This window comes from Haliotis rufescens, unplaced genomic scaffold, assembly GCF_023055435.1.
Source record: "Haliotis rufescens isolate VD_foot unplaced genomic scaffold, xgHalRufe1.0.p SCAF_22, whole genome shotgun sequence".
Taxonomy (NCBI): Eukaryota; Metazoa; Mollusca; class Gastropoda; order Lepetellida; family Haliotidae; genus Haliotis; species Haliotis rufescens.
Genome location: NW_025963913.1, coordinates 6085717 through 6098321, shown reverse-complemented (window position 1 = coordinate 6098321; position 12605 = coordinate 6085717). Strand labels below are relative to the sequence as shown.

At 38.9% G+C, this 12605-nt stretch overlaps 1 protein-coding gene across 3 annotated transcripts in view; it reads right to left on the bottom strand.

Annotated features, from left to right (window-relative positions):
• Window positions 1–1943: 1943 nt before the first annotated feature.
• LOC124118215 (plexin-A1-like) overlaps window positions 1944–12605 on the bottom strand; it is a 73084-nt gene continuing 62422 nt past the window's right edge. For all 3 annotated transcript variants that reach the window (XM_046480337.2, XM_046480338.2, XM_046480335.2), the window contains exons 22-27: window positions 11480–11557; window positions 10039–10193; window positions 7250–7394; window positions 6164–6304; window positions 3742–3816; window positions 1944–3490 (exon numbers count right to left, since the gene is read on the bottom strand). In XM_046480337.2, the coding sequence (XP_046336293.2) occupies window positions 3401–3490; window positions 3742–3816; window positions 6164–6304; window positions 7250–7394; window positions 10039–10193; window positions 11480–11557 (684 nt within the window). In that variant the 3' untranslated portion in view covers window positions 1944–3400. The remainder of the gene's footprint in view (window positions 3491–3741; window positions 3817–6163; window positions 6305–7249; window positions 7395–10038; window positions 10194–11479; window positions 11558–12605) is intronic.

Below are 12605 nucleotides of genomic sequence, written 5' to 3'. Positions count from 1 at the left end.
ATGTGTCAAACGTGTTTCCGGTCGTGTTATTGTTTGATAACTCTCAGAACGGCATGAAACTCTTCTCCCTCACTAACTCACTCAGATGACGAAAGTAGAAAATATCTAAAGACGTACCAGTGTTAACAATACAACACTGTCACAATAAGTACAAGTTTTGTTTGTTGTTTAACGCCGCACTCAGAAATAATCCAGCTACATGACGGCGATCTGTAAGTAATAGAGTCTGGGCCAGACAATCCAGGGATTGACATCATGAACATCGATCTTCGCAATTGGGATACGATGACATGCATCAACCAAGTCAGCGAACCTGACCACCCGATCCTGTTAGTCGCCTCTTACGTCAAGCAAAACATGGGTTGATGAAAACAATTTTGCAATATTTACGAATCAGCATCAATATATTTCTATTGTAGACCAACATATACAATAGAGACCAGTGGCTAAATGTCCCGAACTTCTATATATCAATAGAGACCAGTGGCTAAATGTCCCGCACTTCTATATATCAATAGAGACCAGTGGCTAAATGTCCCAAACTTCTATATATCAATAGAGACCAGTGGCTAAATGTCCCGAACTTCTATATATCAATAGAGACCAGTGGCTAAATGTCCCGAACTTCTATATATACAATAGAGACCAGTGGCTAAATGTCCCGAACTTCTATATATCAATAGAGACCAGTGGCTAAATGTCCCGAACTTCTATATATCAATAGAGACCAGTGGCTAAATGTCCCGAACTTCTATATATCAATAGAGACCAGTGGCTAAATGTCCCGAACTTCTATATATCAATAGAGACCAGTGGCTAAATGTCCCGCACTTCTATATATCAATAGAGACCAGTGGCTAAATGTCCCGCACTTCTATATATCAATAGAGACCAGTGGCTAAATGTCCCGCACTTCTATATATCAACAGAGACCAGTGGCTAAATGTCCCGCACTTCTATATATCAATAGAGACCAGTGGCTAAATGTCCCGCACTTCTATATATCAATAGAGACCAGTGGCTAAATGTCCCGCACTTCTATATATCAACAGAGACCAGTGGCTAAATGTCCCGCACTTCTATATATCAATAATAGGTTCAATACATGCCGATACATCACAGGACAATCCGGGGTTTGACTATTTCTGTTTTCAACAGGTCCGAACATGACCTTTATGTCTTATCGTTAAACATGCATGTTTCATGAAGTTCTACTTTTAAAATCTCGTACATTTCACATGAACTCTCGTAGTGACACGGGCAAAAGGACATATGAAACACACACCATGTGAAACACTGTCGAGCCGACCAGAAACACAGAACAAAGACAATTGAGATCTAGAAATCGATGAGACGTTATGTAGAACTGAAATTGTGACGTTCCGTGGCAGTGAATCATCCCACAATGCATATATTTTTCAGTCAGAGCTTCAAGACATATGCAATATACTTTTTCTCTGAAACGTGGTCGCAATTTATTGCTCTGAGAAGCACCCCCAACCCCCAACCCACACACACACACCAGTTCATCGGTTGTAAGTTTTGAATACGTGACATTGCGAGCGGATGCACATCCCTGAATTACCAGCTGACGCAAGTCGATTGTCTTCCTCACGATCCGGAAGCAGGGGCCGGGAGGATGTCGTGGAGGATGCACACATAGGCCCTGTCCCACCAATATACACAAACACAAAGGAGGATACGTGGGTTGAACACAAGGCATGAATGTGCAACTTTTATCATACCTCAAAGTGCATGGACATTTGTAACTCTGGAAACAGAGATAAGCTTTAGTTTAAATAATGTGTTCCACTCCCAAAGAGGCGTGGAATACAGGCCACAACTCACAGTAACTGTTCCTTAAACAGACATACACATGCGCACGCACATACATCCAGGCACTCGGCACACACAGTGGATTAAACGTCAACACAACACGATAATATTGGTGTATACTTTAATTAAAGTACATATATATTTGGTTGTGCGATAAATAAAATATAAGGAAGAAATTTGCGATGAAACATGATATACAATATAGAATATGTATATGGACCTCGAGTCCCTGGAATATGTTTCGTTGTTTACATGATAGAGATAGGCAGGGGTATGAAGTTATAAATCAACAACGAAATAAAATAGCAGGAGTGAATCAACCTTGGAGACTGTATGGAGTCATGGAGCGGTTGGAAACATTTGACAGTTACTTGAATAATACGCTTCATATTCGCATCATTTATATATAGAACTATCAGATCTGAAGGTTCGACGCACGTTATGACAAACTACGTCCATATCAGAATACAAACTGTAAACAATTTGCAGTGAATCACATGTGGTCCATGTACATCAATGTCATTTCAGTCCAAATGCGATGTAGCATTCACGATGCGTCAAGCTGATTCACATCTACAAATAATATCATTTTACAACAATCATTTTAATTTTGAAATAACATGGAAATATAACATGAAAAATCTTTACAAGATATACTTCTATACGTCATTTTGTAGTACTAGTTGAGTGTTTAAGTGTTCAAGGCAAATAGTCTCGTCTGGTTTATCGGCGTGTTATTATGATTGTTTGTTTGTTTGTTTGTTTATATTATTTAACGCCGCAATCAGCAATAATCCAGTTATATGACGGCGGTCTGTATATAATCGTGTCTGGACCAGACAGCCCAATCATTGACATTAGAGCATTTATCCAATTAATTGGGATACGATGACATACATCAACCAAGTCAGCGAGCCTGGCCACCCGATCCCGTTAGTCACCTCTTACAAGTCGCCCTTTACGGCTAGCATGGGTTGCTGAAGACCTATTCTATCCCTGATCTTCACGGGTAGTGTGTACACTATCATGTCGGCGAGTTGTTTCATATAATTTTCAACGCTATTTTATTTTGTACGCCCAATGGAATCTGTTTCGGCGTGTGTCGAGACTGCATGGTTAGTCGCTGGCGTTGACGTTTTTGTATTAACAGTGTGTTATTTAATAACACGATCGTGTCGGAGCGTTCATGTATACATGTTTACAAGACGGACTTTCTATAGCAAGACAATTGCCACTTGTCTCGTCTCATGTTATTTCAACTTCTTTTCTCTACCGTGTTAAATCTATACACACTCATATAACACTGTTTAAAATAAGCACTGTGAGTAAATTACATATGGAAGCATAACAATGATGTTACCATGGCAACAACATACAGCAACAGCATTGTAAAATATAAAGTGTCAGCAATAATAACAAGTCATAATGTTATGTGACAGGCTCTTCTAGGTACATCTTCCGCGGTAAGGCCGAACTGGTGTGATAGCGCGATGGCACACATCTACATCAGTACGGAAATTGGAACAGCCTCCTGGCCTTTGTCGTTAGGAAATGTCCGTGAAGATCAACTCTCCATGAGCTCCAGGACGTGCTCGAGCTTCTCGCTCAGTTTCAATCTGCTAGTGTCCTTATTTTCTTCCAAATCCGATAAAACCTGAAATATAATTTACCATGAATAAATAATAACTCAACAGTTTGATAAGCACGGGAGACACTGGGACGGAAATCTTTGCGAACAGATTATTGTTATCTATCTATCGTTATAGTAGTTATCTATTCTCAGTCATAAAAAAATACCAAGGCTCGAATGAAAAAAAGATATAAATAAATGAATGAATCTATGACATATTGAAACAAATATTTTCCCATCGGCCTCCATCAGTTATAAAAATAAAATGAACCCACCTCATCTTTGAATTTGGCAATAACAAGAAACAGCTCATAGAACACGGCTATTTTGTTCAGGTTGAAGCTCTGCATCTGAAAGATATATTTCAAGATAATTCTGTTTTCAAATAGAATTTAAAATCTTTATTTCCATATGTTTTTTATAATAATTATGATTGTTATTTATAAAAATAGTGTTTTTACAATAAATATTATTTTGCTTATTATCAGTATTAGTGTCAGTATTAGTATAATTATATACTATTATTGAGTAGATGCTTATAGAAGTCCATCATTTCTCAAATATATCTTTTTTGCTGATGTGAGGAGGCGTACAATAAAGACCACAATTACAAAGACGACCAGGCTTGACATGGTCAGCACGACTACCCAGAGAGAATATAAACTCCACGCTGTCTCATGGTATCTAAAAGCATCAATATCAATTTCTTTCTGTCATGGTTAAACTAAATTTATTACATCATTTCTTTATCAGTTAGCATTGCGTCATTAATTAAACGTGCGTAGTATTTCCGAACGCTTGATGGGGTAGGTTTTCTTACTGTGTTTAACTAACGTTCGAGGCAGTTAGATTTTACCCCGAACTGGTGACGTACGTCGTGTCTCAATCTTACCATAAGAACTGAAAAACAACTTTAAACCAAAACCATAATGTAGCTTAAAATTCAAATGTGGTACAAAGTCATTCGAATACTCTACTGTGACACCAGCCTCGTTATAGCGCCGACGTGCTGTGCGACAACTGACTATTTATCGCTTAGATATGTGTATGTTTCCAAAGTATTGAGTCATAAACAAGTGGTGATTTGTATTGAAAATGACACATAATTAACTGATCATATATCACTATGAAAGAAAAGTCCGATTCAAATTTGACAAAATGTTGTAAGACTGATAAATATAAATTTCACTGCATCGATATATTAAAAAACACAAAAATACGACTATATCTTAACCAAATGTCTTTATAATATGACTGGTAGAAATCATCCGACAACGTAAATTAAATGGTGCGTCACACGGGGCTGATCAAGTAACTCTATGCATGGCCATATCAACGCCTGTGGTAAAGTTTCAGACGTGCTTATGAAATATTCAGAGAAGCGACATGGAGCTGGGCACCAAACAACACCAGATAGTGCACCTCTTTACAATGTGACTCTGAAAGGGAGACTGTGTAGAACCCGGTCGTTCCAAAGGCCTCAAAGCCATAGATAAATATATACTCAAACTAATATACGTTTATTTCCAGTTACCTATCTACGATTATTCAATAGATTTTTAAAATAAACACAGCTACAAAAGCAACATTTTTGTGTAAATATTTAGTACAGCCTAGACCACAGCAACCACTTACAACTATTCTCTAATGAAGACGATAGTAAAGTCGCTGTAAATCTTTCTTTTTTTATTGTACATCATTATTAATCTAATGTAGCATTAACCTCACACACCCACAACCCTCCCGCTCTAGAGACGCACCCACATTTTGTTATGCCAGTTGAAATCTAATGATATTAAAATACATTAAGTTACGTTTACTTTTATTTCGACAGATCCAATCTAATTTGTTGACAACAAATCATTGTATTATAGCATATGGGAGTCACCTTAGATTGAAAGAGTAAAATATCATTAGGAGTTGTGAATACTGGTATCAGTTTCTGAATATATGCAAGCAAGGGTTAATTATAAATAATGATAATACAACTTAAATGCCAAAAACTATCTGACGTGTACAAGGTAAATGAAATGTATATATCAGCTTGGCTCGTTCAGAAACATAACTGAAACGGCGATAGCTTTGATAGAATTATATCCCGGAATGCGTTCTTCAATATGTTGTTCGAGGCAATTGTTGGAATTCTACAGCGGCATCATGTTTACGGAGCAATATTATTGTCATGTACCTTAGCGTCAAAATATAAGGTTTATTCATATCAAGAAAAAAATGATTACAGTGATATATATTTAAAACCTGTATCATGTACACTAATACTATTATAATTATTGTTATGCATAATCACAAGAAAACACTTCTTTGTTTCATAACATGAGTTATCGACATTGTATTTTTCGTAATATATGTTTTTGTAGTAGGGGTTCGTTTTCGTTGTATTTTTACTGATATCCCGACATCAAGCTTACCGCGTCATATCAGCCTCTTATGGTGGTTAGTATCAAATGTTATGCTGTGCATAAGGGTGTAGAGATGCGCATATCAGTTGTGTCAAAAATATCCATAAAATTCTTAACAATATTGGGGTTTTGTATATTTTGAAATTGCTTTCGTTGGAAATTGTTGGAATTTAGTCCGATATACTAATGTTCTTCCCACAAAGCTGAGCATTGAACATTATGCCTGCTGAACCATTGGGCCATGGCTTCCCAGAACCGACTCGTGTCTCATGTGTCTTACATAGGTGAGTTTGTGCATCTCTTTAGCCATGTCCCTTTCGTCCACAGCAGGGGCCGAACTGACCCCACGGTGGAAGGATTTGACCACCGCCCGGTAGTCGTCAAGGTCTTTGAAGAACAGCAGTTTGTGAGGGGATGAATTCTGCAAGAAATAAACAAACGGATTATACAAAAATGTATTACTGTTACTGTGAATATTATTATTATTATTATTATTATTATTATTATTATTATTATAGGTCTCTATGGAAACCCAAACTGGTAGTGTTATAACCATAATAATCGGGAAATACAGTATCACACATACAGATCGGGGCAGGAGGATTCACCATGGGCAATCAATGGAATCTTTTATTCAACAATATCATTCTCCATTCTGATATTTTTCTCATTCTGAAGTCCATGATTTTTTTTTATTACACAACACATTTCCGTCTTCTAATTTGTTTTCCAATGCTTGTTGGTTTTGATTAAATGAAAATATTCCGAAGTCAAGGTGCACGACTAGATTCATCACTGCTATATATTATATGTGAAATATCGAACCTTTTAACGATTTTACAAGTAATTCATCACAAAGTATGACTTCAAAGTTAAATATATCTACATCTAAATGCAGTTCAGTTTATAACGCCAAAACTATTGGTGTCTATTCTCATCTATATGATTAGCTATATCTGCGTCTCTGTCACTAAAACACACAGCCAGTGGACGTAACTGATCCCAGGCCCCACGCTGGCGCATTACTTGTACATCTAGCCCACGACAATGTTTCTCGTCATATTTAACATAGGGCTTGATTGGGCGTAATTTTATTTTCAGTTTCTGTTTCCACTTCTTAACCACGCCGTATTCAAAACCCCACAACCTTTCGTATTTTGAATTTCACGAACTGCGGTCCTAGCCGTCAGTCATAAATAAGAGCAACTTCGGCCAATTATTGTAAAAATGCGGAACCGTACCCTTATTTATCATGTAATAATAAATAAGAAGATTTTGGGGACGGTGATGAGAGATTATAGTTTTTAGCGGTTTTACATTTAATTCAGAAACGTCAGTGTTATATTGAGGGTGTTGAGTCCTTCACCTTCGAGAGCATTTGAGGGGGTGTGAAGCTATCAATGAAGGTGCTGGCCACGATGTCCAGCGAGGGTTGCAAATACTCCGGGGTGTCGATGTCAAACACTATGTTTGGGCGAGACAGCAGCCGGCCCCAGAAGCGGACAGGGTAGCTGGAACAGAATTGTCATATATTTACAGTGTGTAAGGCAGAGTGGCATATAGAAAACAAATAATTCTGTTTGTGTGTAAGTCGTGACTTCAGGGGGGTTGTATGTTTACGAAGTCATCTAGTTCATTGAATTTCCGCAATTCTAGATAATTGATCAAAATGAATTTGAAATTTTGAAGGAACAAGAACTGACTAATTGTCTCATTTGAAAGCTTCGTGATTCTACACAGTTGAGGGGAAACGCCCATACAATAATTCAACACAATGGCTCAGCTGTATCAGAGTAGATTTCGAAACAAATGTTTCAGATCAAATATGACCCATGGTACTTTAGACAGATCACTAGACAAGCGGAACAAAGACGGCGCTACCCTCATCATACAGTTTCAACTTGCAGATTCTTACGGTCAAGAAAACAAAATAATTAAATATTTGTTCTCAAATTGTCGCTTTACGATTTTTTCACAATTTAACGAAATACTTCAAAGGTCCTTGAATCCCTACACACGGTCTCACACTGCAAGCTTGGTGTCTGGACAGGCGGATGGGAATGGGCGTGCTCTCACTGCCGAGACGGGGGAGTCATGCATGGAGCTGCGCATAACCGCAGATGTCGTGCACGTTGCCAGATATTTAAAAAAAAAAAATGATTTGTTTTTGTCCTTCTTTTCGCATAATGAGAGGAACTATTATTTCTTAAGTTGAAGTAGAGATATCATCTCAATATCTTCTCAATTTGGTTCAAACACGATGTAAAACGAACAACACGTATCTTGCCAAATATGTACTGAAATTATCTGCCTTTAAAAAAAAAATTAGCCACAGACAATGCTCAAACATGATTAACGTCCAATAACAACTCACATTTCCAACAAAACACAATATGTAAAAAGGATTCTAATATTATTTTAACTTTTCGATGTGTTTAGATAAATTTCACACGGGATGTTCGGGCGCAAACAATGGGAGGGAATGCATTTTCATAGACGGTAAAACGTGGATCATTCTTGTAAGAGTTACCTCCCATGAAATGACTGAATCAATACCGAGTGGTCTGAACACAGTCAACCGGGTGAAAACACCCGAGCCTCGCATATATACCTATTTTCCATTCAAACATTACGGACTATTTCAAATAGTTGAGAAGCCTTGTCCTGACGCATATTAAAGATACATCAATCTGGTTATTAGTATACAAATAATTACTCTTGATGACGTCAATATGCGAAAAGGACCCGACCCCTTCGGTCCGGTCAGGCCACCTCAGGGGTCCGGTCCGGTCACGACGCCGAAGGGGTCGGGTCTACGAGTTCTTCTTTTCTCATATTGACCTCATCAAGAGTAATTATTCGTTTCGTTATACCGAAATTCACAGTAAAGTTTATGAAGCATTTAAAGCGTCCCCCATTACAGTAACTAAGCTGCGAACTGTAAAATGTTAATATACCAGACGCCATCTTGTTTTCTAGCAGACGAGTACTGTTTCGCCACGTGGTACGGATTAACCTATGGAATTGCAAGATTCTGAATAGGGGTAGATAACGAAAGATATATGGTTTCAGTTTAGTTGTAGCAACTACAACAATAAGCCAGTTATGTCACGGGGGCCTGTACATGATCGAGTATGAACTTATACAAGATACTCACTTTAATCCTATAGTATGATGAGTATGGTATGATGGGGATAGTGGCCGGCTGATGGCTTTAGAAACATGTGCGTGATATGTTTATGGAATATTGTCAAATGCATGTAAACAACAACAATAATAATAGTAATTGTTCCAGTTAATGTAAAAAAAAAGATTGCACGGTAAAACAACTAGTTAATGCTGTGTTAGTGTTCTGATTCTGATTCTGGTTCTGGTACCACTACTACTAGTACTAATACTACTACTACTACTACTACTACTAGTACTGCTACTACTACTACTACTGCATTGTTTATATCAATAATAAAACTCAAACGAGTTTTATTATTCGAACATGTACTGACGTTCATTATTTGTTTCACTATTGAAAACATGCTTTGAGTTGAACGCCTTATAGCCATAGTGTAAACTAAGCACAACTTAAAAAATTGTAGATTTTAAAACAGTAAACAAGCAAAACGAATACATTGATGTTTGAACAGCCAAATAACAGACACAGAAATAGTGTGTTTATTGTCCAGTTTCTCCTCTGTCCCTATCTTCAGACCTGAACCAGTTAGAGACAAAATGGTAGCCGCGGGTTCCAGGCCGAGCTAAGCACGTACATGACGAAAGCGTAGATGAATAAAAGAATTTCAGCTGGTATCTGCATTGGAATATCCTCTCTACACATCCCCAAACTGTTAAAATATCCACATGTTTGTTAGTTTTGTTTGTTTGTTTATTTGTTGTTTAACGCCGCACTCAGAAATATTCCAGCAATATGACGGCGGTCTGTAAATAATCGAGTCTGGACCAGACAATCCAGTGATTGATATCATGAGAATCCATCCATGCAATTGGGATGCGGTGACATGTATCTCGTTAGGCGCCTCTTACGTCAAGTAGAGTCGCCTGTCACGACAGGCATGGGTCGCGGAAGACCTATTCTAACCCGGATCTTCAGGGGTCATCTGCATGTAGATGTGTAAGTTCTCAAAGGGTACACTGCGCTACCTGTTGTTCTTCCAAGACACGAGAGTGTCCTGGTCCACGTCATGCCGCAGGGCCAGTCCCTCTAGTACACAGAACAGGTACTTCACACACAGTGGGACGTCCTTCTTGTCCAGCGCGGAGTCGATGACGTCATCCACAAACTTCTTGACATTTATCTTGGATAGAGAGACATGAACAGATTATAATTAGCCTGTTTCTGGTTATATAGCGGTGGGTAACCTAGTGGTTAATGTGTTGGCTCGTCACGCGGAAGAGCTGGGTTCAGTTGTATATGTGTCAAGCCCATTCGTGCATCCCCGCCACCCCCCTCCCCACACCCACGCCTGCCGTCCATCGACGTTAAAAGTGGAGTAAAACACAACTCAATCCTTCGTTGGAATGACTGAGTGTTGTTTTACGTCAGCAAGCTATATACCAGCTTTATCACGACTGGATATTCCGAGTCTGGACCAGACACACCAGCGGTTGACTGCTATGAGCCACACCACCCGGTACAATGACATGCAGGCAGCCAGGTCCTACATTGTGACCACCCGATCCTCATTTGTCAGTTTCAAGTGCAAGATTGAGACACTGAGGGACATTCTGATCGGGCACCCACCAGGCGATTCAATGACAAAACTGTGTTTTGACTCTCGAATTCGTTTGAGTTGTATATCAGATAAGCCTCTCGAAGGATTGGAAATCTATTCTGCGGTTAGTAGCTCAATGCTTTAGGTAATGAGCGTAAATCTAAATATGCTTGGAGTTTATACTATGTGCTGTGTGGTGAGTGACTGCATGTGCAGGGGTGTCAAACCCATACATAACGAAACAAGCAACTGGACTTTTCTGACTCATGGACAGGCTACTATCCCACAAAGTATTGATAACACTAGTGATATTCAATATAAAGCGTCAACGCCAGAGAATATCCAGCTTCGATTTTCTGCCGAAATAGATTCCATCGGGCAAAAAGGCAAAATAGCAGAGACATTTATATGAATGGATGACTGAAAATCAGTGATCACACCAAGTTTTCACGAAAAGGGTAAGCATGTCCTGCCCTACCGGTAGCACCCGCCACACATTTTGTATATAAAGTAAGTGTTTGTTGTCTGACGCCGCACAGCTGTACAGCTGCCGTGCATCTGCGACCTGTCAACAAACCAGGCAATCAAGCGATCGATGTACCAGAAACAATATCCAGTGACACGATAGCGAATTTGCAGATTAAACTGTAAATTGTACTCACGATGGAGTCCAAAACGAGCATGCTATATATTTTTCACCAAAAAAGTCCATAATTTTCAGTGCCAGTTCTGCAGTTTAGCTGCAAAGCCATTGTCTCAAATGGGTTCCAAAAAACAAGTGTGAATCAAGAACAGTAGCTCTTGTAAGTTTAATTACAGTTGATGACACAGTGTATGTGATCTGATGATATATAATAACCACGTGCTACCTTGGCCTGTAGCAGCTTGTGTAGGTGGGCCTCCGGCAGTATCCGGGTCTTCCCTTGGTCCTCCTCATCCGGCTTCACCTGGGGGATGAAAACAACCACGTCATTATTTCTTAGAGATTCCGGTGACAATATTATACGTTCGCTTCAAACACTGACTCGCGGACGCTTGACAAAGACGGTCCAAAATACAATGGTATAAAATATTGCTGTATAATACTAGTTTAAGTCTTTACTAAGCACTGAAATGAGAACAATGTACGAATTTGAAACCCAGTTCATGTTATTAGGGTATATTCATTTACCCGATTCATAGATCATTAACAGTTAAGCCACCAAAAACAGTTGACCATCCCTAACCCATTTGTATTCCTGTGTGGTTTGCCACAGACAAATGAGGTTTATAGATGGGATTAAAGGAACACGTGTGTGAGGGCAATGTTTGTATTATTTGTTTTACGGACAAAAAATGTTCTTGTCGAGTTTCAAATATCATCAACAAAATAAAAATCCAAAAGTATATGGTAGTTTGTTTGTTTGTTGTTTAACGCTGCAGTCAGCAATATTCTAGCTGTATGACGGCGGTCTGTAAATAATCGAGTGTGAACCAGACAATTCAGTGATTAAAATCATGAGCATCGATCAACGTAAGCGGGATACGAAGACACACATAAACCAAGTCAGCGAGTCTGACCCTCCGATCCCGTTAGTCGCCTTTTACAACAAGCATGATTTGCTGAAGACCAAATCTAACCCGGATCTTCTCAGGTACTATATGGAGGCCAATGGGTGAGATGGTTTAATGGCCGCTGTGAACAGTATTGCAGTTACACCAGCCTAATGTAGGAGCAAAACCCTAGCCGTTTACCAAGTTTGTGAAACTCACGAGCACGGGTAGGGTTCTGACAAATTTAAATGCGGGTTTTAAATATCATAAAAACCCAAGTGTTTCATCTAACTTATAACGCATAATACGAAACATTTATCAACACTTTTCCGTTTTCAACATACTTTCCATGAACCTTAGGAAACGGGCGTAAAATATCTGTTGATGGCATACGGTACTTGAAAAAGACATTCTTTTAATAAAAGCCTTGTGATTTATCAGCGCCCCTGTAGCCTAGTGCTG